The following is a 22,998-nucleotide window of genomic DNA, read 5'->3' as shown; positions in this document are numbered from 1 at the left end:
CATCTTCTTTTGTTCTTTTCTATAACTAGACACTAGACTCTCTCGATCTGCGCCAAATGACCCTGACCGTCTGACTTTTCCGCTGCTTGGTTTGAGGAGGACCCAGGAGTATCTATCAGCTCATTCGAATGGCCTCTGTGCTTCACGAATATGTAATCGATTTCTTCCAGTGTCTTTCCGCTTGTCTGCTCTCACAAGTTTGGTCAACAGCCGTCATCAACATACACATGAGCAAGCAAGGGGATCACAAACCTCAGGCATGAAGAAATAAACAAATGGAATACTGAGCGCAGTCATAAGACAGAACAGAAGGTAGATCTTCCAGCCTGTATTGGCAATAGCGGGAGGTGTCATTTGTGCGATTACCTGATCACACGTCCAAAGTTAGCCTGATGAAAGCTTGGGGAAAAATGAAAGATGAATGGGTTCTAACAAATGTCCATAGCCACTCGGAAAAGCAGCCAACAGCTGCGCCAACATGGCGAATATTGAGTGGCGTGATCTCTGGTGCATATAACCAGGGCACTGAGTTCCAGCTCATTCCAAAAGATATTTCGTAGATGATAAGCATTCCCAAGGCCAATCGCGACGATGCAGGTGTCTTCAGTGCGATTCCTACTGTGAACAATGTCAAAGCCAGACAAAGGATAGTCGATCCTAACATCAACACTTTTCGTCGACCCAGTCGGTCAATGAGGAATATCGGTGGGAATGTGCCAACCCAGAACGCGATCTGGATAAAACCGGCCACAAGGCTACTCATTTCGGGCGAGAGTCCAACGTTCGTTTCGAGTACGATTGTAACTAGGCAGAACTTTAGCTTCTGGTAGATAATTGGGTAATTGCGGCTTACCGTAAAATGCAATCACGTTGATTCCAGTGAATTGTTGGAATAATTGGATGACGAAACACAATGTCAAGCGGCGCGCATACTTCATTTCCGTTTTCTCGAACAACAAACTTGAGATAGACAATTCCTTCTTGTTGTTTTGCTCCACCGACAGAGCTTGCTCCATCTCAGCCACGACAGTGCACACGTCAGGATGATCCTGCGACAAAGCAAGCAATTTTGAAAGCACAAAGATAGCTTCGCGTTGCTGCCCATGTGAGTAGAGCCATCTGCAATTGTTACTAAATTGCGTTTGATTCATTACTTCAATATGGTATAACGTACCTTGGTGATTCGGGTAATAGTGGCATAGTAAAGATGGTAACTAAAGCGAAGAAATTTTGAAAAGCCAGAGGAAAGCGCCAGACAACCTGGAAAAGATGTGAGCAAGATCATTGATATGGGACGCCAAGAAAGGGTACCTCGCCAATCTGAGTACGAATCATGCTGTAGTCTAGCCAGTAGGCAAGGACAGTACCAAACTATTGGAAATCGTCAACAAAGGCTTGGTGCGGTGAGAACGTCGGGTTGCGTACAATTACAATTGACATCTGGATGGCGAGTGATCTCCCACGTACGGCCATTCGGGATGTTTCAGAGACGTAAACGGGAACTGTTGAGGTATTGATACCTTTTGTTTCAGATTGCGAATTAGTGTGTGAGTTCTCGATCTTTGTAAAGGCAGGATATGCATACCATTGCCAACCCCAGAAATGATTCGACCAGCAATCAGCTGGCCTGCGCTGTATGTGCTGGCCTGGACTGCACCGCCTATGGTCATAATCACACATCCAAGAGTAATGGCATTTTTTCTGCCCAATCGATTGCCAAATAATGCCGCAATCACACATCCTAAGAGACAGCCGACGTTGAAAAGAGCCACTATGGTCCCTAGATACCCAGAGCTAGGATTACCAATGGCTTCCAAGAAACCTGGGTATGATACAAAACCACCCAGGACGCCTTGATCGTATCCAAACAAAAGGTATGCACTTCCAGCGCTCACCGCAATAGCAATCTGTAGCGATTGACCTTTCAGATCTAACATAGTTGCAGAAAATCAGAACGTGATCATTCGCCTCAAGAATAGGTCGTGCTAGTGAAGTTTTATATCATCACTAAATTCTTGTCTAGATCGGGATATCACTCCCGATATTGTACTCATAAAATGCGGGGAGTGTGGAGGCGGGTGATCTTGAAGTCTCCATTCTAGCCTGTACTCTGAAAACTGGGGTATACTACAATTGCCGAGGCTGTCCAATTTTCTTTTGGACGGGCAAGGTTAGTTTGCATGACAATGCTTGCCTGACTCATGCAAGGTAATGGAAAGTTTCATGCTTACAAGCCACAGAATGACTAGAGGAATAATGCCAAGGTAAAGCTTTTAGCCGGATCATTTTATTCCGTGACATTGCTTTTCCGATTACTGATGAGGGCTACCAAAACATTTAGTCACTCGATAATACGAAATGATTCGAGTTTCGATAGAAACATAATTAAGGGTCTTATGGTTCCTATGGTAGGTGGTCAACAGCTTCTCCTTATCGTCATGACATTTATTTTTAGATGTTGGGTTACGGCAAAACGTCTCCTAATCAATAGGGATTTCTACCCGCGGAAATATATTGACCAAATGCTGAGGTTGTGACAGAACAGCGTACTTGATGTTTCTGTAAAATCCATGACTTATTGGTCTGTTTCTTTTCACACGCGAGCAGTCTCTTGGTGGAAATAATGAACCTCCTCTTTCTCATTCGAACATTGGTCGAGAGAATGAAGATTGGTCCGAGGAGCTTCGCCCTCCTTTTGAAACAACAAATCAATTTCTTCGAGTGTCTTCCCCGTCGTCTCAGGGCACATGAAGTAGACAAAGGGCACGGCCACTGCGCATGAAAGGAGGCACCAAAGCCACAACTTCCACCCAACTTTCTCGAGCCCAATACCTCCCGCAAAAACAGTAATAAAGCAGAAAAGCCATTCGCCAAATGCACTAGCAGCACCTCCGATGTGACGGAATTGTAACGGAGCGATCTTTGAGTATGTAAGCATGCTACCTCCACCGTTCAGGGATTGGGCTTGGAAAAGCTTACCTCGGGACCATATAACCAACAAACGCCGATCCATCCATATCCAAATATAAGATTGTATACAATAATTGCTGCGACTGCAACCCATTGCTTTGTCAGTGTAGGATTCGGGGATCCGATCATTGCGACAAAAACACCGAGACACATTGTTAGACCTCCAGCTGAGAACATCAGTATTTTCCTCCTTCCGAATACTTCAATAGTTGGAGGAAGGAAGAGGGAACCGATCGCGAAGATAGTGTTCATCACAGCCGCGAGAAGTTGGGACAGCGTAGAGGAGAGGCCAATCTGTGAAAATATAGTGACACTGTAGTAAACGGCCACGTTGATCCCTGAATACAATAAGAAAAATCAACAGCAAGTTCAAAAAGGTGAATTAAACTTACCCATCATCTGTTGTAAAGACAGGATCAAGAAAGCAATGCGCAAACGTCGTCCCACCCGCAAGTTGGTTCGATCCCAAAAGAGATCTAGCACATTCAAGCTTTTGGTTTCCTCAGACTCAAGTTCAAGGGATGCCAGGATGGACTCTCGCATGGTTTGGACCTCGGAATCCAAGACAGGCCGGTTGTAAAGACGAGATAGGACTTCATCCCCTTCCTCTAGACGACCGCGAACGTAATACCATCGAGGCGTGTCCGGCAGCAAAAACATCCCCACGCCCGAAGCAGCGGCGAGGCCGGCTTGAAACGCAACGGGAACGCGCTAGAGATATTGAGCGACTGCAGGAGAAAAAAACAATAAAATATATCTCTTACCCATGAAAGTTGATTGTCTAGGCGCGTGAAGCCAAAATCCACCCAGTATGCGAATGCACAACCACTCACAAGAAATATGCACTGGAATGCTACCTCTGGCCCTCGCTCCTTTTCCGTGAGACTCATCTCAGCCTAGGACCATATAAAGTCAGTGACCTTGCGTGACAGATATCCCTAATCGCAACCATACCATGTACGTTGGTACTGCACAGGATATAAACTGGCATGATGAATCTGTTAGATAAGCAATTCGTTAGTTGGGAGGATATACAAACACCGATGCCAAATCCCTGTTGTATGCTCTGTTAGATATGTTACCAACAACAGACAGCAAACTTACACAGATCACCCGTCCAACGATAATCTGAGGAACGGACCAAGATGAGGCTTGGAGAATTCCTCCAATGATGACCAACATGTCGCCAAGGACTATACAGCCTCGTCGGCCTAGGGGCATGCCAAGCCATGAGACTGCAAGTGCACATACCGTGGCAGCGAGGGTATAGCTTGATGCTACCATCGGAATAATATAAGGCCCGGTTGGGTTCTCACCTAGTCAGCCTGCTATCATAGGTCAAGTCTCCCTGGTACATACTCCGAGAGCCTCGCGAAAAGGACGTGTCTCCTGAACTCCGCCCAAAACACCAGCATCATATCTGTTTCTTTCTCAGCCAGATGAAAACCATGAGATTTCCGAGTCTGTTGCTTACCCATACAGTCCGAAAGCCTTGAAATAGTCAGTTAGGATATTTTGTGGAGTTGCATGTATATAGACCCACGTACCAAGCAACAGCAGGAACGCATGACACGGTATAATGCCTTCCCTCTGAGTCCTTGCATGATTGGCATTCTCTTGAGGCTTGAGATATCAGCAAATAGTTTGAATTCAGTAATTTAACCAGGGAAGAAATCCATGCCTTTTGAGGTTTCTTATATACAACTTGTAGGAGGACCAGATACGTAGCATGGACTTCAGGTGGGTCCCCAATATTAGTCCGGGGTAAAGATGGGGGATAACAAAAGGTTAATTGATTGACTCTACTCGTCGGTGGATCAATCAACCTCGCTCTTCTGATGACATACCACAGTGCTGGTGCGCCGGGTTTATAATCCCGCGGAGTGCAATATGTCCATGGATGTCAGTTTATGGACACTTGCCATCGGGCCCCACTCTCTTCCTCGGCCCTTTTATCGGGCCCCTGGATTTTCTAGGTAGCTGTTGAGCTTCCCCACGGCATTCTCGCCAACCTAGTCATCATAATAGGTTTTTGCGTTGTCGGTCCACACCGAGTGGGCCGATGCGAAGATATATAAAACAAATACCCAAGCGTTAGAATATCTTTAATCTCTCATTTAGATGTTCATACAGAGCCTCTACCATCATTCTCATAATGAATAGTCCAGATGTCATCGTTGTCGGTGCTGGGCCATCGGGAATTGCGCTGGCACACACCCTCAAACACAGATTAGGGTTCAACGACTTTACCGTAAGTCACCAAAAGAACAAAAAAAGGGAATCCGCCACAAGGGAAAATGCAAGTCTGACAATAGTATAGTTTTACGACAAATTGGGTGGCCCGGGAGGAACATGGAGACAAAACACATACCCAGGAGTGTACGTATAATCCTAATCGGCTTCTCATGCCTTGTCTAACCATACATATGGGCATAGGGGCTGTGATGTACCTACGCTACTTTACTCTTTTTCGTTCAACCAAAATCCTCACTGGTCAAAGGAACTATGTGAAGGGCCCGAAATCCTGGATTGTGGGTTGGACTGTACTGAACCAAAACATCATGAGAATCCACACTGACCCATGTCGCGTGAGTTAGATATGGAAGCAACTGTAGACAAGTTTGATCTCCGGAAGCACATGCAGTTTGGGGTTGAATGTATTTCCGCGTCCTGGAACAGTCAAGGGTTTTGGGAAGTCCAACTTTTTGATATCGAGACCCAGGTCAAATATACCCGAACTGCAACCGTGTTCATATCTGCAGTCGGTGGCATCTCCAAACCAAGAGACATTAAGTTTCCTGGGATGGAGAAATTCAATGGTGAGGTTTTTCACACTGCACGATGGAATCACGAGTTCGATTACCAAGGAAAGCGACTCGCGGTGATCGGCAACGGATGCAGTGCAGCCCAAGTGGTTCCTGCCATCGCAAAAGATGCCGCATCTGTGAAACAATACGCTCGGAGTGCACAGTGGTATCACGAACGGCCAAATCGGAATTTCACTTCTTTCGAGAAGTGGTGCCTGCGCAACATTCCACTGTGGGAGCGCTACCTCCGCTTGCGCCTGTTTCTTAGCAGTGACAGTCTCGTGGCTACCTATCTACCTGGGCCGACCGCCGAAAGGATGCGTGCAAAGGCCGAGAGCGGCGCACGCCAATACATTTATGAGACTGCGCCTAAGAAGTACCACAAGTTCCTTGTGCCCGACTTTCCTCTAGGTAAGCTCTGTCATTTGTATTGAAAATTCAAGCCTGCATTCTGATAGCGTCCTATAAGGCTGCAAGAGACGTATCTTTGATCCCAACTACTTGGAAAGCCTGCATCGCAGCAATGTCGAGTTGGTCCCTGTGGGGATTGACCACATTGACGAGACTGGTATCACCGGCACCGATGGTGTGCGGACCGAATTCGATGCGATTGTGCTTGCGACAGGCTTTGATGTCCAACAATTTGTTGTGCCTATGGAAGTGTACGGCAAGGATGGCAAAAGCCTCTCGCAGCAATGGTTAGAGTCCCGTGGTGCACAGGCATATATGGGAGTCTATGTGCACAACTTCCCAAACTTTGGGCTGCTGTATGTATTAGCCAGCCGAGTCACGAGTCCCCAAATGCTTAAACTGACACTACGCTCCACAGCTTTGGTCCCAATACCTTTCCGGCGCATAACTCTGTACTCTTCGCTTCCGAGGTACAGGTAGACTATCTTGCTCGGACATTGCTTGCTCCTATCATTGACCACCGGATTTATTCCTTGGAAGTCAAGCCCACTGCAGAATACCAATGGGTGAACGCATTGCAGACTGAGCTCAAAGGAAGTGTTTTCGAAGCTGGATGTTCCAACTGGTATATCAACACGCATGGACGTAACTCTGCATCATGGCCGGGCTATGCATCAACATACTGGAAGGAAACACTGAAGTCCCAGGTTGGTGTTTTCAAGATGGTGCCTCGGTCCAAGCTCTGGATGCTCAACACCATGTGGCGATGGATCCGAAGCACAAAGAAGGAGACGTATGGCATGCTTCTTGTCTCTATTGCTGGATTGTTGTGGCATCAGAAGGTCAGATTGGCCCATCAATTGCCGCACATTTACCAGAGACTTGCATCTTCACTTTTGTAAAGACTAGCTCTGTACTTCATAATTTTCCCGGGCCGTGGTTGCCTATAACTTTCTGTTGGCTGAACTGTTACATAATTGTCTCTAGGCTTAGAATAACTTGGAATATCTATGACAATATGTGGGAGGCTCTTCTGTTACCCTGAGCTTTGATCATTTATACTAGTACCAGTACCGATGATTTGACAATATAATTCGTTACACACTAAGTCCCCCGAGTTCAAAGTACCCGCAGTGGGTTCCTATAATCTGGTGAGCGACTCTCGGGTTTTGGCTTTTGTATCAATGCTATTTTACTGCCCTGAAGAGGCCTAGCTGAGTTATTCCAACGCACTGAGTGGAATTCTAAGGGTTGTTTCTTCACTGGTTAAATATCAAGTGGTGGGTGTTTGTCGAGTCAATCCTCCAACGGGACTTGCCTTTGATTAAAATCCAATAACGCCATCTATACACCTCCTCCAGAGTGCCTCTCTCTCTCTCATTTGACAGACTTATGCAATCTCCCTAGTTTTGGATTTATTACAATTCTTCACCCAACCGATAGGTGCGGACAGAAGGGTCAGACGATAATAAGGAATCCGAGGAAATGTAAACCCGTGGGAAAACCCCGAGCATGGACCCACACGTTCTAATTAACGATCATGGGTATATTGATGTAGATTTAGGTACGATTTTACACGCGGTGCAATATATAGCACTACTTTAGAACCGACGATCTACCCGAATGAAATCTAACCTGCACCTACGGGCGTATCAGCCAAACTCCCTTCCAATTTTCTACCAAACCGTGATAAATTAATTTGCCAAGAACTGTTCACCTCAGCTAAAATGAGGAACATCCGCCTTGCGTTCCGAGTCGCTGAAATGATTCCTCGCCGAGGGGTATCGCTGACTGGTGGGAAGTTCAGCCCCCGTGGTCGCATATTGTCAAAATATGCACCGAACGGAAGACGTGGGCTTAACACCAGCTCTCGCCAGTCGTCCAATGTCTCAGACACCACAAAGAAACTGATAGAGTCCAAGATATCACTCGATGGTAGGGTGACAATCATAACCGGTGTGTATATCAGACTAGCACCTCCCATATGAACAGCACTGACCTTTTCCTGGCAAGGAGGATCGCGAGGCATTGGCTTAGCCTTGGCCAAAACAGCGGCTGCACTCGGTAGTGATGTCGCTATACTAGATGTCCAAGAACCAGAAACGAGTGTTTCACAGCTGGAAAGGGAGTATGGTTCGCGTTTTATTTTTCACCGGTAAGACTTCTATCAGAATGCATACTTTTTGACATAAGCTAATTCGGTGTTTGTAGAATGGATGTCACCTCAAAGGTTGGCATGAACCTTGCTTTTGATAAAGTTGTTGAAGAACTAGGCAAGGTGGATAACTGGTGAGTTTCGCGATATGACCTTGTTCAAGACCCATTGAAAAAATATGAAATGAGCTCACCGAGTGCTTTACCATAGTGTTACATGCGCTGGGATTGCTCTTGACAAACCCTTTCTCGAACACACATGGGAAGAGTCTCGTCGGATTCTTGATATAAATGTACGGTTAATGCACACAGGTACTTGCTCGTGTTTTGCTGACAATGGATGCAGGTCCTTGGGTCCTTTTTCTCAGCACAGCTAGCTGCCAAGCAAATGGTCAAGCAAGGCAATGGCGGATCGATCGTTATGATAGCGTCCATCGCTGCCCATTGTGCCATCCCAGCTCAGCGAGTTTCAATTTATGGTGCCTCCAAAGGCGCTATCAAGCTTTTAGGGAAGACACTAGCAGTTGAGATGGCCCCATTCAACATTCGCGTCAATACTATCTCCCCCGGATTTATTGCGACTAAAATGTCCGCACAGTTTACCGATCTCCAGGAGGTATTCAAAACAACACCACCAATGGGACGGATTGGACAGCCTGAGGATCTGTTACTTGCCGTAGGTTATCTGCTAGGGGACGGGGCTTCGTATACAACAGGTACAGATATTGCTGTGACTGGAGGATTGCACAATGGGCGCATTGAGGTTTAAAGACTGCGAAGCAATAGTCCAGCCCGAATGGATATATACCAAAATTGGTAGTATAGTAATACAGAGCGAAGCTAAAGGTACCCGAGAAGTCGAGAAGCAAGAAATATGAATGACACATATTGAAGATGATGATTTCCCGTCACCTCCTGTTGTAATATACCAATGCTAGTAAGGAGGCATACTAGAAATTGTAGTCCAAGATCTCCAGATCTATGGAATACAGAAAGGATTATAAACACAATGTGGATGGAAACATGGGGGACCCAGGGGGAAATTGGATCTACCCATGAATCTTGCGTATGTACTATGTCGCAGAATGAGCAACATACCAAGCATGGTAGTAATAATATTTGATATGAACAGCGTTAAAACTCATCGATCAAGGAGTGATCAAGTTCTACGGTCGTACCGCTACAAGTGCGATCCCCGAGCCCCTGGTTTGGACCTTCGTTATGCTGTCGATGGACAGCGCGAGGTGACAATTCACAAACCACTTTCGACGGCAAGCACAGGGTCTAAATTCCAGCTTCAAAACAAAGTTATCGAGATTTACGCCAAAGGTTCGGCAGGCAGTGCTTTTGATACAGAGCAAAAGATTGTCGGTAGTGTGGCCGGCGAAGTGTAGATCACCACGCTAAGTGGTGAGTTTCGTGCCGAAATAAGCAAAATGTGGTGGCCCACGAGGTAGGCAACTCGCTGTGGAAGTCAGAGAGCTGTGATATAGTTCAACTTCTGACTCGCATATTACCCGGCTCCTAGGCCCCATAATGCCTCTACATCCTATACCAAATCGAAAGCCGGATGCAACATAGGAAGTCCAGACCACAGATAACACCGTTTTCCTCTATTGGTAACTGTCGTCCTTCGCCATTGCTTCTTGTCAATGAATCCATTTAATGTTTATATACTCTCAATAGTGACTACAATCTGCCACACGCGATTCCAGACTCATGACTCAAGATGGGACTCGGCGGCGTCATTATCTATGGTCTTTTCACGTATAGCTGCACATGTTACGGGTTTGCGAGTAACTTATGTGGCGGGGATGCAGCTCGACTCAAAAGCTTCGGGGCCTGATTCACCTTCCCTGTGAAGCCCGGCGACAAGTTGACCACGACCATGCGGTGGATTGGTATGGCCGGTGACCTGGAGGAAGCCAAATTTGTCACAAAGAATCAGGAGGCGAAGGTTGTTTTAAGTAATGGGAACGCAGTGCTTTTTCCCAGAATTTGCTTGTCTAGTCTATGATCGAGCTTGAAAATGGATGCTGTTCGAACATCAGTCTTCCAGGGCGTCTGTGGCTTTTCGGTTTCTTTCTCGATGCATGTATCCCAATGCACAGCTGTGCTGCGGGTATCCCAGCTACTATCTACCGAGGTCTATACGCAATATTACCAGCAAGGGATCTAATATTATTCCGTTCTATCGAGGCAACGTTCAATTGATTGAGGGCCACCTGGAGTATGTCTTTATCTCGAGGATTACGCATGGATTCAGTAGATCTCTGATATGTAGTTTGGGACAGACAGGTAGCTGGCAATATATTACAACGTCATAAATAAAGCAGAACTCCGGTACCCTGGGCCCGAGATTTTCCCGATGAACCGCGATCCGACCTAAGCCTCGGCATCCTGGGATAGCAATCCCGGTTGTCCAATGGACAAATCAGAGTAAGGGGAATATAAAATAGAAGTACACACCATCGGATGGTGGGATTTTGTGCTTTATTGAGCTTGACCACATATATATTCTAAAAGCGAAAAGCTAGTCATCACAGCATTCCACACTACACGATGAACGAATCTCATAATCAACTCCCTGTTCAAATAGCAAACCCTACGCTGTTTGACAGTCGGGGATTCATTGCAGGCAAGTGGAGATGTGCAGCTTCAAATAAGACGTTTGCTGTCATCGAGCCTTCCTCTGGTCAGATTCTTGCCCATTGTGCAGACTTTTCTCAGCAAGAGTTTGTCGAAGCCATTGAAGAAGCCGATCGTGGATTTCGAGAATATTTCCTTCACACCAATGCGAAGCAAAGAAGCTCACTTCTGCGCAAATGGAACGACCTTATCTTGCAGAATGTTGATGATCGTGAGTGAAACCTAGTTTTGTTCTAAATTCTTTTACCTATTGACAATAGATAGTTGCGACGATACTCTCTCTAGAGAATGGTAAAACATTGGCAGAGGCAAAGGGCGAGGTCACATATGCAGCATCTTTTGTTTCCTGGTTTGCCGAAGAAGCAGTTCGATCATATGGGGACGTCATCCCATCTTCTTACCAGAACACGACAGCTTTGACTTTCAAGGAGCCAGTTGGTGTATGCGGTATTATCACACCGTGGAACTTCCCTGCGGCTATGATTACTCGCAAGATCGCACCGGCATTTGCGGCAGGCTGCTCCGTTGTCATCAAGCCTCCGAGTGAAACACCATTTACTGCAATCGCATTGGTCCGGCTTGCTCTCGAAGCGGGTTTTCCGCCTGATATCGTGAACGTTGTACCGACCAAAGATCGCAATGCTTCTTTGGAGCTGGCCACACACCCCAAGGTCAAAAAGATAAGTTTTACTGGCTCGACGAACGTTGGCAAAATGCTCACCAAGCTTGCTGCTGGTACAATAAAGCGTGTTAGCATGGAGCTTGGTGGGAATGCACCTTTCATTGTGTTCAATGATGCAGACGTCGAAAAGGCTATTGAAGGAGCCTTGATTTGTAAATTCCGCTCTTCTGGTCAGACATGTGTTTGTGCCAATCGGCTTTATGTGCATGAGAATGTTTTGGAGGAGTTTACTCAGGGACTGATCCGTCGAGTCCAATCATTCAAGTTGGGGCGTGGAATCGACAAAGGGGTCACGCATGGCCCTCTTGTCAACTCTGCCGCTGTGGACAAAGTCAAAAACCATGTGCAGGATGCTATCCAGAAGGGAGGTCAGCTGCGATATGGTGGTGATGTACCAGCTGATACTCCCCCCGGTACTTTTACCAACCAACCATCATCACCAACGCCAATAAGGGCATGCTCCTTGCGACTGATGAAACATTCGGACCTCTCGCAGCCATTTTCTCATTCTCATCAGAAGATGAGGTCATCGAAATGGCTAACGACACCGAGTTTGGCCTGGCCGGTTACTTTTTCAGTGAGAACATTAATCGCGTTCTTCGAGTTGCGCAGCGGCTGGAATGCGGTATGATTGGCGTGAATACCGGGTTGATCAGCGCAGTCGAAACCCCCTTTGGAGGAGTGAAGGAGAGTGGCATTGGACGAGAAGGAAGCAAATATGGGCTCGGCGAATATCAAAACATTAAGGCCGTGACTATTGGAGGTTCATCTGCTTAGTTTATATCGAGTGGTTTGGATTACAGTATTATTGGAAACTGTCAGACTGGGATATGACCCCTCTAGGCCTTGAATAAGAACCGAGATTTTTGTTATGGTCTAGTTGTATTGTGCTCTACTATTTCTCACAGAAATGTTTAGACTGCTAACTTGATCTAAATTTCAGCGTAACTACCTAATCTCTCAAGATGTCTCCTCTCTAGGTAGCTCTAGAGCTTCTTGCACATATATTTTCAATTTGTCATTGCGCCTAACCTATATTAATTCCTAGACTCACCAGTTTCTTTGTCTTTCGAATCTGAACAACTAAAATATGGTGTGGCCTTGTTACAATAAGTCTGTTATCTAACCATTATGAGTCTCAAAGTCTCTAGATAGTATTAAGTAAATGTGTACACCTGGACATATTAAATCATGCAAGAACAAGTGGGGCCTGGGGTAAGTGGGTTCGGGGACTCCCTGGAGGGTTCCGGGGTAGTGTGAGGTCAGCAAATGGGTAAGCCCTGGGAATTTCCAAGCTTACCCCCGCCATCTTCCTTGCAAATCTGTATTAGCCTCTTTTTTCTTTGTACGGCCTTGTCTGGTCAACTGGGTTCCCACAAGCTTGCGGAAATTGATCTGGATAAAGTGCACACGTTTGTCCCACACCATGGTCGCGACGTCGTCTCTCGATGAATTTGGCTCCGAGACCCGATCACGAGCAATAAAACATGTCACCCGGGCTTGCAGTAGTTGTCAGAAGCGCAAAACCAAATGTGACGGATTGAAGCCGCAGTGTTCTGTGTGTACTCTTTACAAACGGGATTGCACCTATTCACAACAGATCGACAAGCGGAGAATGGCATCGAAAGGAAAAATTTCGACATTGGTGACCTATGTACAAGATCTTGAGTCTCTGCTCCTACATCATCATATTGAATTTCCACCCAGCCGGCCGGGGATCTTCTTGCCTCCGTTGCCTACGCCTTCTCCTTCTGCCGCCGACCCTGAACTCGAAGCGAGCGAGACAGTCCAAGGGGTTACTGGCGACACAGGCCCTACAATCGAGCCGTCCATATCCACTGTGTCAAACGACAGTCCAGATGACATCCAAGAGCGTTTATCTATCTCCGGGGAATCGTCATACCACACCAATCACATATCCGACCGCATGGGATCATTGCAGATTGCAGAAGATGGGCAGCTGCGACTTTTTGGGCCAACTTCAAATCTTCATATATCACACGTTGGTCCTTTTCCACTTTTCAACTCGAACATTCGCTTAGTTCACTGGAATGAGCCTCTCATTCTTACGGCAGCTGGAGTCAATAATCATGTTGACGAAGAGCTAGAGGATCATCTGACCAAGTTATACTTCGCTTGGGAAAATCCGAATATTCCGTTGGTTGACGAGAAGGCATATTATCATGGCAAGGACTGCTATCGAAGGCTCAATCAACCGAATCATCGATATTCTGAGGTTTTGAACAATGCTATGTAAGGAGGGACAATTAGCACACGACCACCCCTACCATGAACTGTCGCTAATACAAAGGATACTTAGATGTGCAGTTGGGGCCACACTGACTTCTCGCTATTGCCCTGATCTACCAGAATCTCTTGTTGACTTCTTTGCGACAAGGTCTAAGGCTCTCTTAGAGGTCGAAATGGACTCGCCGACTCTAAGTACCGTCCAGTCTCTTGGTATCCTAAGTGGCGTAGAGGCACTTCTTACCAGAGATGCTCGTGGCTGGCTGTATAGCGGTACGTTTGATAGTGATACCATGAAAACTTTTCCTCCTGCTGATTGCCCTATCTTCTAGGAATGGCGATGCGACTTGCCACAGACCTTGGCCTCCATATTGATAGTGCCCCTTTTGCTGAATGTGGCTTGATAGATCTTGAAGAATCTCGGCTTCGCAGCTCTACATTCTGGGGCACTTATGCCCATGAAAGGCTAGTTTTTCTTTGTTATCTACCGAGAAATGGTGTCATTTACTTACCTAGCATATTGCAGGATGTGGAGTCTATATGTCGGACGACCCGAATCAATTGACCACTTGGACATTACTGTGCAACTTCCTTTCTCAACGGCTTTTCAGTCTGGTGTGAATGATGTTTGGCGCCCATATGTTGACGAAAACCCACAAACCAACAATTGGGAATCGCCAGCATTACTTCATGAAGTGGCTCATGGGACAGTCACACTTTGCACTAAAATGGCCTCAATACGCAAGGTTCTGTAAGTCAAACACACTCTAATTTGATTCTCCAACCCTAATAACTTGTTGTGTAGTTACAGTATCCCCCGAGGGACCAAGCCCGATATCAAGAAGCTTTATGCTTTCGCAGCCAAGGCAAGAGATGAGCTTTCTCTCTGGGTGTCTGGATTATCAGAAAGCATCTCTGTGGACATGACCGATCTGGGTCGCGTTCACCTTCCCCATGTCCTACAGCTACAGTACGTAATCAAATACCAGCTCATTGACAAAATATACTAATGCTAAAATAGTATGCAATTTCATGCCGTTCGAATTATTGTAGATCAGCCCTTCGCCTTCCAGCTACCTGGCCTAGGAGGCTTGACCGAAGAAAATATAAACCACAGCCGAGAATGCTGCCATGATGCCGCTCTTGCTATTACCAAACTTCTCCAGGCCATTCGTCGCCATTTCTCGCTCCGCCGTGTCAATATCCAAACCGTTCACCTTATATTCACGGCAATGCTAGTGCAAACTCAAAGCGCCTTCCTATCCCCCGACTTTCAGATCCGTGACACAGCGCGAAGACAACTCGAAATCTGTTCACAGGCCCTCGGCGAGATTGGTCAAGCTTATAAGAATGCACTCCGAGCCTTGGAAGTCATCACTTCTATTAAATCTGAACTCCTCCGCCGTGAAAGAAGGGAATCCACTACCGGTCTTAGTATTATCGGCCAGTCAAGTTCCATGAGCTCGATGATCCCATTAGGCCAGATCCCACCCGGATTTCTCGGGGTAGAAACGGGGGCATCACAATCATGGATGGATAATTTTGCGAACGATTCATTGTTTAATCGCTGTGGGAGTGCCCCAGGCATTGACTTGGAACAGTGTGCTTCTATGGCTGACCAAATTCCTTTTCCCGACCATTCTTCATGGGCGCCATGTGTCGGTTCCTCTGCTGCCTTGTGTTCTGAAAGAAATGATGCGGCAGCGTCGTCAATGCAATAATATACTTACATCCTTTGTACTTCGGCTATCAATCGATCCATGTCAAAGCTTCTCTCTCATAATTAGCACTCTCTTCCCTCCTCTAACTACAACCCCCTCTCATTCTCAAATGTGCTACATGTTGTTATCTACATGTACTTACGTGGTCAACTAGTTAGCAACAACAACCCCTTGTATCATACGGATATTGAGGTGCCGTGTGCACTTTATCGATCAAGTTGTGAATGGTACGGGGATTTCGAGTATTTATTGCAAAGAGTTAATATTTCTCATTCCTTTCGTATCAAAGGCCGAATCACGACAACTTCATCAATGCATCCTAACAGAGAGCCTATCAATTCCAGTGCTTTGCAGCTCAAATCCTTCCGCGGGCTAAGAACCTGTCGGGGATATCGACATATTTGCACCGAAGGTATTCCGCTACATTCTTGCCAAGGACGTCGTAAGTGGAACTCGATGCCACACCGCGATCCAGGTGATCCTTCAGGAGGAAATGAACAGCTGCAAAGAGAATGAGTCAGTTAGCACCTCTTCAACTATCATCAATTTGCCAACTTTGGTAACGCGAGCCTCACCCCAAATATTTGGCAATTCAAAGCGAAAGATCTTGTTTCCCACATTATCTTTGCCGAGCAATTCTCGAATCTTGTGTACTTTCAGAACAGTCCGCAGCCAATCCCATTCGTCAGAATGGCGAACAAAAAATCCTACATTGGCATCGGACCCTTTATCCCCGGATCGAGCGTGAACCACGTAACCCAATGGTGCGCGGGTGGTGGGACCAAATACCTCTAGATCGAATGGACCCTTAGTCTCGTATGATGACTGCTCATAAGAAAATGGAACAGTATCTGACGGAGGGGGGATTGTAATTTGTTTCTTGTTAAAGGGAACATGGCAAATGTGAGTCATCCGATCTTGTGGAAAGATCGAAACGAAATACTCGTAGTAAGGCTTTGGAACCCCCTGGCGAGCATCCACGGCAAATGTGGCTCCTGGGTAACTCTGCATGATTGTGTCTGTACAAGGTCGGAAGAAGTTTTCTGGTGCAAGAGCACTCTCGGAACGTGACTGGGCAAAGATTCGCACATCCACTGTAGCTGCGTCTTGACTAGAAGGATCAGAGGCGCAGGATCCGGTCGTTCGGAAGATCAAAGTATGATAGAGCGATTCGTCCAGGAGATGACGGACCTGCTTCTCAAGCAATGCGGCCTTCTCTTCAATGTCTAAACCGCAAAGAAAATAGTGGACCTCGGCTTGGAAACCACCGAGTGCCGTGATACCAATTTTTGTTGTAGGGGGTGGTTTGATACTCTTGATATTGGAGACATGGCTACTAACTGTCAGTCCATTCGAAGCAAAAAGTTGGGATGCAGTGTGTTAATGAAAACATACACACGATTCAGTCCTTCTTCTTTGATGACTATATCATCCAATATAGCCACGACATCAGGATTGTAGTAGAGGGGGCCTTGGATCTCGTATAGAAGTTGAGCCTTGCAAGTATTTTCAGTGACCATGCCTTCTTTACCCTTCTGGATCGTTACGATGAAATCACCTCCCACATCTATCTCAACGACCGGGAAGCCAATATCAACCCCAGGACCAGGCAAGGATTTGAAGCCGGAAAAGTTACCACCGGTGACATATGTTGAGCATTCGAGGAAATGTCCAGCTACGAAGGCATGGGCGAGCTGATCGAAATCTTGTCTGTTCCACTGGTAATGGTATGCCGCGCAGGCAATTGTAGGAGAAGCATCTGTCACTCTTCCACAAAGCACAATATCGGCTCCTTGGTTGAAAGCTTCAACAATCCCCCATGCCCCAAGGTAACATTGGGCGTAGATTGGATTGAACTCCCAGTCGGACAATTTTTGCCCTAGGGCACATCAGCAACTTAGGAACCACTTGCGCAATTACTATTGTTGACTTGGGGCGTCTTACCGGTTGTAAGGTTGGTAAACTCTTCTCCTGTTTTGATAGCCTGCTGAAGGAGATCGGAAACCTCGTCACCCTCAACCCACGCAACCTTGAGGCCGAGACCTTTGTCATGTATAGTCTCAACAAGAATATCATGGAGCTTCTTCGTGTCGCTGGCTCCCGCATTCACGGCAATTTTGACCTTCCGCGTATAGATACTATCTAATGCGGGTTCGATCGATTCCATGAACGAAGTTTCGAATTCCGACGACTGCTGATTCTGCTTCACTTTTGCTCCGCCTCGAGTTGTCATATTATACTCGGACATCCAATCTCCAACAATGAAGTGAAGATCTTCCTTTCGAGCCAGCTCCGCCAGTCCATGGCGTCGGTCCGTCACCGATCCGGAGGCTGATGCAATACGAAGAGTGTTGGAGTTTGTGACCGTCATGATAATTTCAAATACAGACAATGATAGGCTTGATTCAAATATTTATAGAACGCTGTTTCGTCCTACGGGGCCATGTTCTTTAAATACAATATCCTTGTGCTGCTCGATCTAATAAGCTTTTGTCCAAATTGGACAATCCCGAGGGCACAAGAAAGTGGACAACAATGGACAATCCACCCCAACTATTTTTTGTACTGCCCAGAGCAATCAGAGCTAAATTATTCTTGGTAAGTCCCACACAAACACATTTATTTCCGGGGCTGCATCTGCCACATAGTACGTAGTAAGCGAAGGTGCCTGCGGATGACACATATGATCCGAGTCATACCAGCTTACAGGTTTTGAAAGGTTGGGGATTGCCATTATTCAGTGTCCGTGGCCTCCACTATTATTGTACAGCCCGTCACAAAGCTGATTATAACCCCCAAGGGCCTGCCAAGCCGCTTTGAAAGGACTCTAGACCAAATGTTTCTTAGCGACATAGCTGAGCACGGAGAGGTTTTCCTTAATAGGTAGGTCATAGGTTTACCTAATTTGAACGATTCTTTGATATTACAAATAGGTAGGGGAAAAAAAGAGAGAATGAATGGAGTTTCAAGACCAACTGAGTGGTTTGCACTAAATACTATGGACACAATGACTATGCCTTTGCCACGAACTGGGCACTGAAAGGGTAGTCGACGTAGCCGACAGGTGATTTTGGCGTATAAAAGGTACCTCTGTCATACTTATTGAACGGAATTTTATTGGCAATCCGGAATGGTAGATCCGGGTTTGCCAGGAAATGGCGTCCGAAAGCGAAAGCAATGTCTCGCGTGGGATGGAGTCGAAGTTTTTCAGTCGCCGACTCCGCCGTGAAGCCGCCCGCCAGGATGATGGCGCCAGAATTACCAAATGCGTCAAACATGAACTGATCGTCCTGTTCCACTGAATCCTCTACCGTTTGGCTGCCGGAGATCCGTGGCTCGACGAAGTGCAGGTACGCCAAATTCAGTTTACCAAGCCCATGGATGAGATTCGTGAATTGCTCTTGGAAATTCTCCATGCGCATGCCTTGAAATGTGCTCCATGGACTAACACGGTATCCGGTCCTTTCAGCACCAATCGCTTCAGAAACAGCCTTTGCCACTTCCAGGCCAAACCGAGATCGATTCTCCACACTACCGCCCCAGCGATCGGACCTGTTGTTCGCGGTATCCTGCAAGAACTGGTCGACGAGGTAGCCGTTTGCCCCGTGGATCTCGACGCCATCAAACCCGGCAGCGATCGCGTTCTTCGCAGCGCGAGCATAGTCATGGATCCAATCAATGATCTCATCTTCAGCGAGAGGCTTGGGGACAGGGCTTGATTCTGTCATAGGAATGTTTCCACTGGAGATAACATGGTCGTTGGTCTTGCTGAGGATGTCTGGGTTTGCAGCACGACCAAGTGCCCATAATTGACAGTAGATATAACTGCCGTGCTCATGGACTGCGTCGGTTATGGTCTTCCATTGTTTGATTTGTGTGTCGCTCCAAATCCCTGGAACATTGTTGGTACCACCTGCTCGTGCAGAGATGAACGTTCCTTCGGAGATCAACAGAGTGCCTGGGACGGATGCTCGTTGTGCATAATACTCGCGCATAAGGTCAAGGGGCACGTGCTGGTCATTGGCACGATTCCTTGTCAATGGAGCCAAAATGACCCGATGCTTGAGCTCGAGATTGCCGATGCGAAGTGGTGACGCGAGAGAAGCCATGAGGTGAGATTTGGGAGGTATAAATTTTTATGTGTCTATATTTCAGTTCTGTCTTTAAGATATATAATTTTTCAATTCCAAAATCTTCCACATATTAGAAATCAAGGTAATGTCTCCACACAGTATACGAATTCCCATCGAAGTACTCCGGTCAAGCCCTGTCCTTTTTAGATTTCCTGGGATCCACTTTTCACCAAAGGCATTGAGAGTTCTGGACTTTTATTGGTTGAAGATAGACCCATCTGGGCATCTGATTGGACAAGTGGAACATAGGCTTCTCATCGGTCATGGACGTCGAGTCAGACTCTTAGCCCAATGGCTAGTCCAGCCTAGTTGATACACAGTGTTCTTTGAAGTTCATTTTCTCGAAGGGTAGGTATCATTTTGAGAAACTATTCATATTTTTCAACTTCAGCTGTATCTAGATAGTCCGTACTTCTCCCAAATTGCTCTTGCTTCTTTAGATCATCTAGCATTCGCTGGCATTCATCACGAACAATCCCCACAGCATCCGATCCGAGCACAATACGTAAAGGGAGTTCTTCTTGCCCGGCGAAATGTCCTCTGCGATACACGAGGTCCATGATTCGCTCTACCGCCTGTGTCGGGTCTCCAGGCTGTTTGCCATTGGTTTGCTCCAATCTGCTTTGGAAAGCATCGATAGCGGTATCATAGTCACGGATTGAATTGACACCTCGTCCTGACTGTCTTCGATGGGCGCAAAGGATATCAGTCCTAAATTGACCGAGTACCGCCAGGTGCAAATTTACTCCGAAAGTCGCCACCTCTTTCTGTAGACTCTCAACAAATCCTAAATGACCAATTAATAACGGATGTCCCTCTCACTATGTCATCCCATAGGGAGTGAAGGCTTGATAAAGCACGTACCTTCAAGTGCAAATTTCGAAGCACTGTATGGTCCACCAACGGCAACGCCTTTCCATGCAGCTATGCTACTCATGAATATGATGGTTCCCGATTGACGCGATCGCATGTGTGGTAATACGGCGCGTGTCAGATTGAGAGGACCAAAAACATTGGTGTTGAATTGATCAAGTATTTGGGATTGGCTGTTGATAGAACATAATGGCGAAGTCAACTAGCAGTCCCGGTAATCACCATGGCACTCAGAATGGATTTCCGCACCTTAATTCTTCCAACACGCCGGAAAGAACGTATCCTGCATTATTGACAAGGACGTCGATATGACCAAACATCACGATGGCCTTGGAGACAGTCTCATTCAAAGAACCTTGAGAATCCGTGATATCTAGCTCCAACAGTTTGACATTGTCACAGTGAGCGAAATCTGACAAAGTACTGATATCCCGTGCTGTGGCAATTACGCGATCACCCCATGCTAATATAGCGGAAACGAAAATTTTGCCGAAGCCTGAGCTGCAACCAGTGATAAACCAAACGCGTGGGGATTGTTGCGACTTGGATTCAGCCATTGTTGAGAGAAAAATTTGCACTCAGCATGCGGAGGAAATCTGAAAATATATCTGTAAAATGAAATCACGCTTGCCACGTCAATGGAAACCCCGACCACTTGTATTTAAATCCTAACTTCAGATACACATTAATATTATTTAAGTTCTCAATGCTTTTCCCAACAAGAAATTATTCCTCCCGATTTTCCCAAGCCACTTCGTCGGATTTTTTTATCCACTATTGGTTGGAACCTACATAGACTGTTAAGATCATATAGTACCGAGCAGGAATATACTTAGTTAGATCAATTCCGCTCTTTTGTCCTATTTACCTCGGCAGTTAGAGCTGCGCAGGGACAGGAAATTTAACATGTTTGCAATATCTACCCCGTACAAATAAATCTTCATGATGGGTCCGGGATTTGTCCATGAAAATGCCAATGGACCGAGGCAATTTATATGTAATCCCATTCCCTTATATCTCTGTAAATATTAGGGCAGCGAAATTAAAAATTCGTGAGCTTTATCTTTGATTGAACCTAACCAGTATCATGGCTGCCACAATGCATCAGCTCATCCCAGCAGTCATTCCGGCGTATGCGTGCCCCGAGGGCACCAAGATGCATATACTGAATCTGGGTACTCTAACTGTCGATGAAGGCTGGTATGTGTAAATTTTGTTAAAGACAGCAGGGCTTGAAAACGTTAACATATTTATCTTCAATATAGGCTTCTGAACGGCGCCAACGGAGGCTCGGCAAGCAATCCAAATCCCGCTAACAAACGAAGAGATCTTATGTTGATTGCTGGACTGATTTATCATCCTGAGATGGGTCTTATTCTTTTTGAATGTGGGAGCACGGAAGACATTGACACGGTAGGTGCTTTCCCGCTGACTGTTCAGTTAGTCCTTTCTTCTTCCTTCAGGCTTGAAACTGATTGGCAAAAATATCAGCAATGGAGCAGTGAAGCCACAGATTTATTTCCTCGAACATGCTACAGCAAAAACAATCATCTTCCTGAGGCAATCAAAGCTGCTGGATACGATATCATGGATGTTCAGGCAGTGATTATGGGTCATCTGCATCTAGACCACGCGGGTGGCTTGGAACATTTCCGAAACACGAGTGTCCCTATATACGTCCACGAAGAAGAATTCAAACATGCTTGCTGGGCAGCTGGAACCAACTCCGATGGCGGTCTTTACCTGTGAGTGTTCATTACAGGTCAGACCCTTTGCCAGATAGGTCTTACATCTGACATCTCAAATTCCGGCATTCATTAGGGCTGAATACTTGAAACTCGATGGCACTTTAAATTGGCAAACATTTAACGACTCGCAATTAGATCTTTGCACGGGATTAACTCTATATCATTGTCCTGGTCATACCCCAGGGCTATGCATTATGCAGATCAACCTCGCCCACGATGGCACATTCATCTGGACGACAGACCAATATCACGTCCGGGAGAATTTTGAAGATAATTGGGCACATGGTTGGCTTTTGCGCGACTACCGAAGCTGGGTTGACAGTGGGAAATTCATTCGGCGCTTGCAGAGAGTGTTCTCCGCAACACTCATCTTTGGCCATGACTATGCTGTTGCAGAAGAACTGATTGGTCGCAAAGCTTATCATGAATAGTAAATATGAAGAATGTTCAATGCATATGATCCGATCAATTTTACTCCGTCCTACTTCCTATGTTAACAGTCTAGTAAACACTTACTTAGACATTACGGTCTCATCAAAAACCAAGAATCTTGCGTCACATATATAGACAGAACAGACGATTAAAATCCTCAAATTGTGGCTA

General features: G+C 46.2%; 12 protein-coding genes across 12 annotated transcripts; 7 read left to right on the top strand and 5 right to left on the bottom strand.

The window, feature by feature from the left end:
* Nucleotides 1–32: 32 nt before the first annotated feature.
* Nucleotides 33–1,937, bottom strand: N7517_009660 (sugar porter family MFS transporter; the record flags this gene model as incomplete). Its single annotated transcript, XM_056727383.1, has 8 exons — nt 33–185; nt 253–366; nt 434–804; nt 854–1,119; nt 1,175–1,260; nt 1,312–1,371; nt 1,426–1,520; nt 1,586–1,937. 8 exons carry the CDS (start codon nt 1,935–1,937, stop codon nt 33–35), a joined length of 1,497 nt encoding a protein of 498 aa, XP_056575955.1.
* A 656-nt stretch (nt 1,938–2,593) lies between these two features.
* N7517_009659 (Major facilitator superfamily domain general substrate transporter) lies at nt 2,594–4,254 on the bottom strand (the record flags this gene model as incomplete). The annotated part of the gene is made up of 5 exons (XM_056727382.1): nt 2,594–2,920; nt 2,980–3,308; nt 3,363–3,681; nt 3,735–3,866; nt 4,075–4,254. The coding sequence occupies 5 exons, from the start codon at nt 4,252–4,254 to the stop codon at nt 2,594–2,596; spliced, it is 1,287 nt and encodes a 428-aa protein (XP_056575954.1).
* An 871-nt stretch (nt 4,255–5,125) lies between these two features.
* N7517_009658 (flavin-containing monooxygenase) lies at nt 5,126–7,030 on the top strand (the record flags this gene model as incomplete). The annotated part of the gene is made up of 6 exons (XM_056727381.1): nt 5,126–5,221; nt 5,291–5,349; nt 5,407–5,501; nt 5,568–6,188; nt 6,247–6,544; nt 6,607–7,030. Coding segments are annotated over 6 exons (1,593 nt in total), but the record flags the coding sequence as incomplete, so codon positions are not given.
* Nucleotides 7,031–7,915: 885 nt separating this feature from the next.
* Nucleotides 7,916–9,111, top strand: N7517_009657 (uncharacterized protein; the record flags this gene model as incomplete). Its single annotated transcript, XM_056727380.1, has 5 exons — nt 7,916–8,144; nt 8,202–8,343; nt 8,400–8,477; nt 8,554–8,635; nt 8,689–9,111. 5 exons carry the CDS (start codon nt 7,916–7,918, stop codon nt 9,109–9,111), a joined length of 954 nt encoding a protein of 317 aa, XP_056575952.1.
* Nucleotides 9,112–9,466: 355 nt separating this feature from the next.
* Nucleotides 9,467–9,736, top strand: N7517_009656 (uncharacterized protein; the record flags this gene model as incomplete). The annotated part of the gene is made up of 1 exon (XM_056727379.1): nt 9,467–9,736. The coding sequence occupies one exon, from the start codon at nt 9,467–9,469 to the stop codon at nt 9,734–9,736; it is 270 nt and encodes an 89-aa protein (XP_056575951.1).
* A 1,168-nt stretch (nt 9,737–10,904) lies between these two features.
* Nucleotides 10,905–12,450, top strand: N7517_009655 (NAD-dependent succinate-semialdehyde dehydrogenase; the record flags this gene model as incomplete). The annotated part of the gene is made up of 3 exons (XM_056727378.1): nt 10,905–11,202; nt 11,256–12,086; nt 12,170–12,450. 3 exons carry the CDS (start codon nt 10,905–10,907, stop codon nt 12,448–12,450), a joined length of 1,410 nt encoding a protein of 469 aa, XP_056575950.1.
* Nucleotides 12,451–13,099: 649 nt separating this feature from the next.
* N7517_009654 (Zn(II)2Cys6 transcription factor domain-containing protein) lies at nt 13,100–13,930 on the top strand (the record flags this gene model as incomplete). The annotated part of the gene is made up of 1 exon (XM_056727377.1): nt 13,100–13,930. The coding sequence occupies one exon, from the start codon at nt 13,100–13,102 to the stop codon at nt 13,928–13,930; it is 831 nt and encodes a 276-aa protein (XP_056575949.1).
* A 718-nt stretch (nt 13,931–14,648) lies between these two features.
* Nucleotides 14,649–15,641, top strand: N7517_009653 (fungal specific transcription factor domain-containing protein; the record flags this gene model as incomplete). The annotated part of the gene is made up of 3 exons (XM_056727376.1): nt 14,649–14,671; nt 14,726–14,890; nt 14,942–15,641. The coding sequence occupies 3 exons, from the start codon at nt 14,649–14,651 to the stop codon at nt 15,639–15,641; spliced, it is 888 nt and encodes a 295-aa protein (XP_056575948.1).
* A 355-nt stretch (nt 15,642–15,996) lies between these two features.
* Nucleotides 15,997–18,012, bottom strand: N7517_009652 (acyclic terpene utilization AtuA family protein; the record flags this gene model as incomplete). The annotated part of the gene is made up of 4 exons (XM_056727375.1): nt 15,997–16,142; nt 16,217–16,974; nt 17,037–17,520; nt 17,586–18,012. 4 exons carry the CDS (start codon nt 18,010–18,012, stop codon nt 15,997–15,999), a joined length of 1,815 nt encoding a protein of 604 aa, XP_056575947.1.
* A 640-nt stretch (nt 18,013–18,652) lies between these two features.
* N7517_009651 (alkene reductase) lies at nt 18,653–19,750 on the bottom strand (the record flags this gene model as incomplete). Its single annotated transcript, XM_056727374.1, has 1 exon — nt 18,653–19,750. The coding sequence occupies one exon, from the start codon at nt 19,748–19,750 to the stop codon at nt 18,653–18,655; it is 1,098 nt and encodes a 365-aa protein (XP_056575946.1).
* Nucleotides 19,751–20,142: 392 nt separating this feature from the next.
* N7517_009650 (SDR family oxidoreductase) lies at nt 20,143–21,204 on the bottom strand (the record flags this gene model as incomplete). Its single annotated transcript, XM_056727373.1, has 3 exons — nt 20,143–20,561; nt 20,639–20,820; nt 20,897–21,204. 3 exons carry the CDS (start codon nt 21,202–21,204, stop codon nt 20,143–20,145), a joined length of 909 nt encoding a protein of 302 aa, XP_056575945.1.
* Nucleotides 21,205–21,734: 530 nt separating this feature from the next.
* On the top strand, nt 21,735–22,826 carry N7517_009649 (N-acyl homoserine lactonase family protein; the record flags this gene model as incomplete). Its single annotated transcript, XM_056727372.1, has 4 exons — nt 21,735–21,847; nt 21,913–22,060; nt 22,139–22,392; nt 22,469–22,826. 4 exons carry the CDS (start codon nt 21,735–21,737, stop codon nt 22,824–22,826), a joined length of 873 nt encoding a protein of 290 aa, XP_056575944.1.
* Nucleotides 22,827–22,998: the final 172 nt, after the last annotated feature.

This window comes from Penicillium concentricum (genome assembly GCF_028827145.1).
Source record: "Penicillium concentricum strain IBT 3081 chromosome Unknown utg000004l_segment0_segment0, whole genome shotgun sequence".
Classification (NCBI taxonomy): Eukaryota; Fungi; Ascomycota; class Eurotiomycetes; order Eurotiales; family Aspergillaceae; genus Penicillium; species Penicillium concentricum.
Note: the sequence above shows the minus strand (reverse complement) of the source record. Positions and strands in the feature narration are given on the sequence as shown.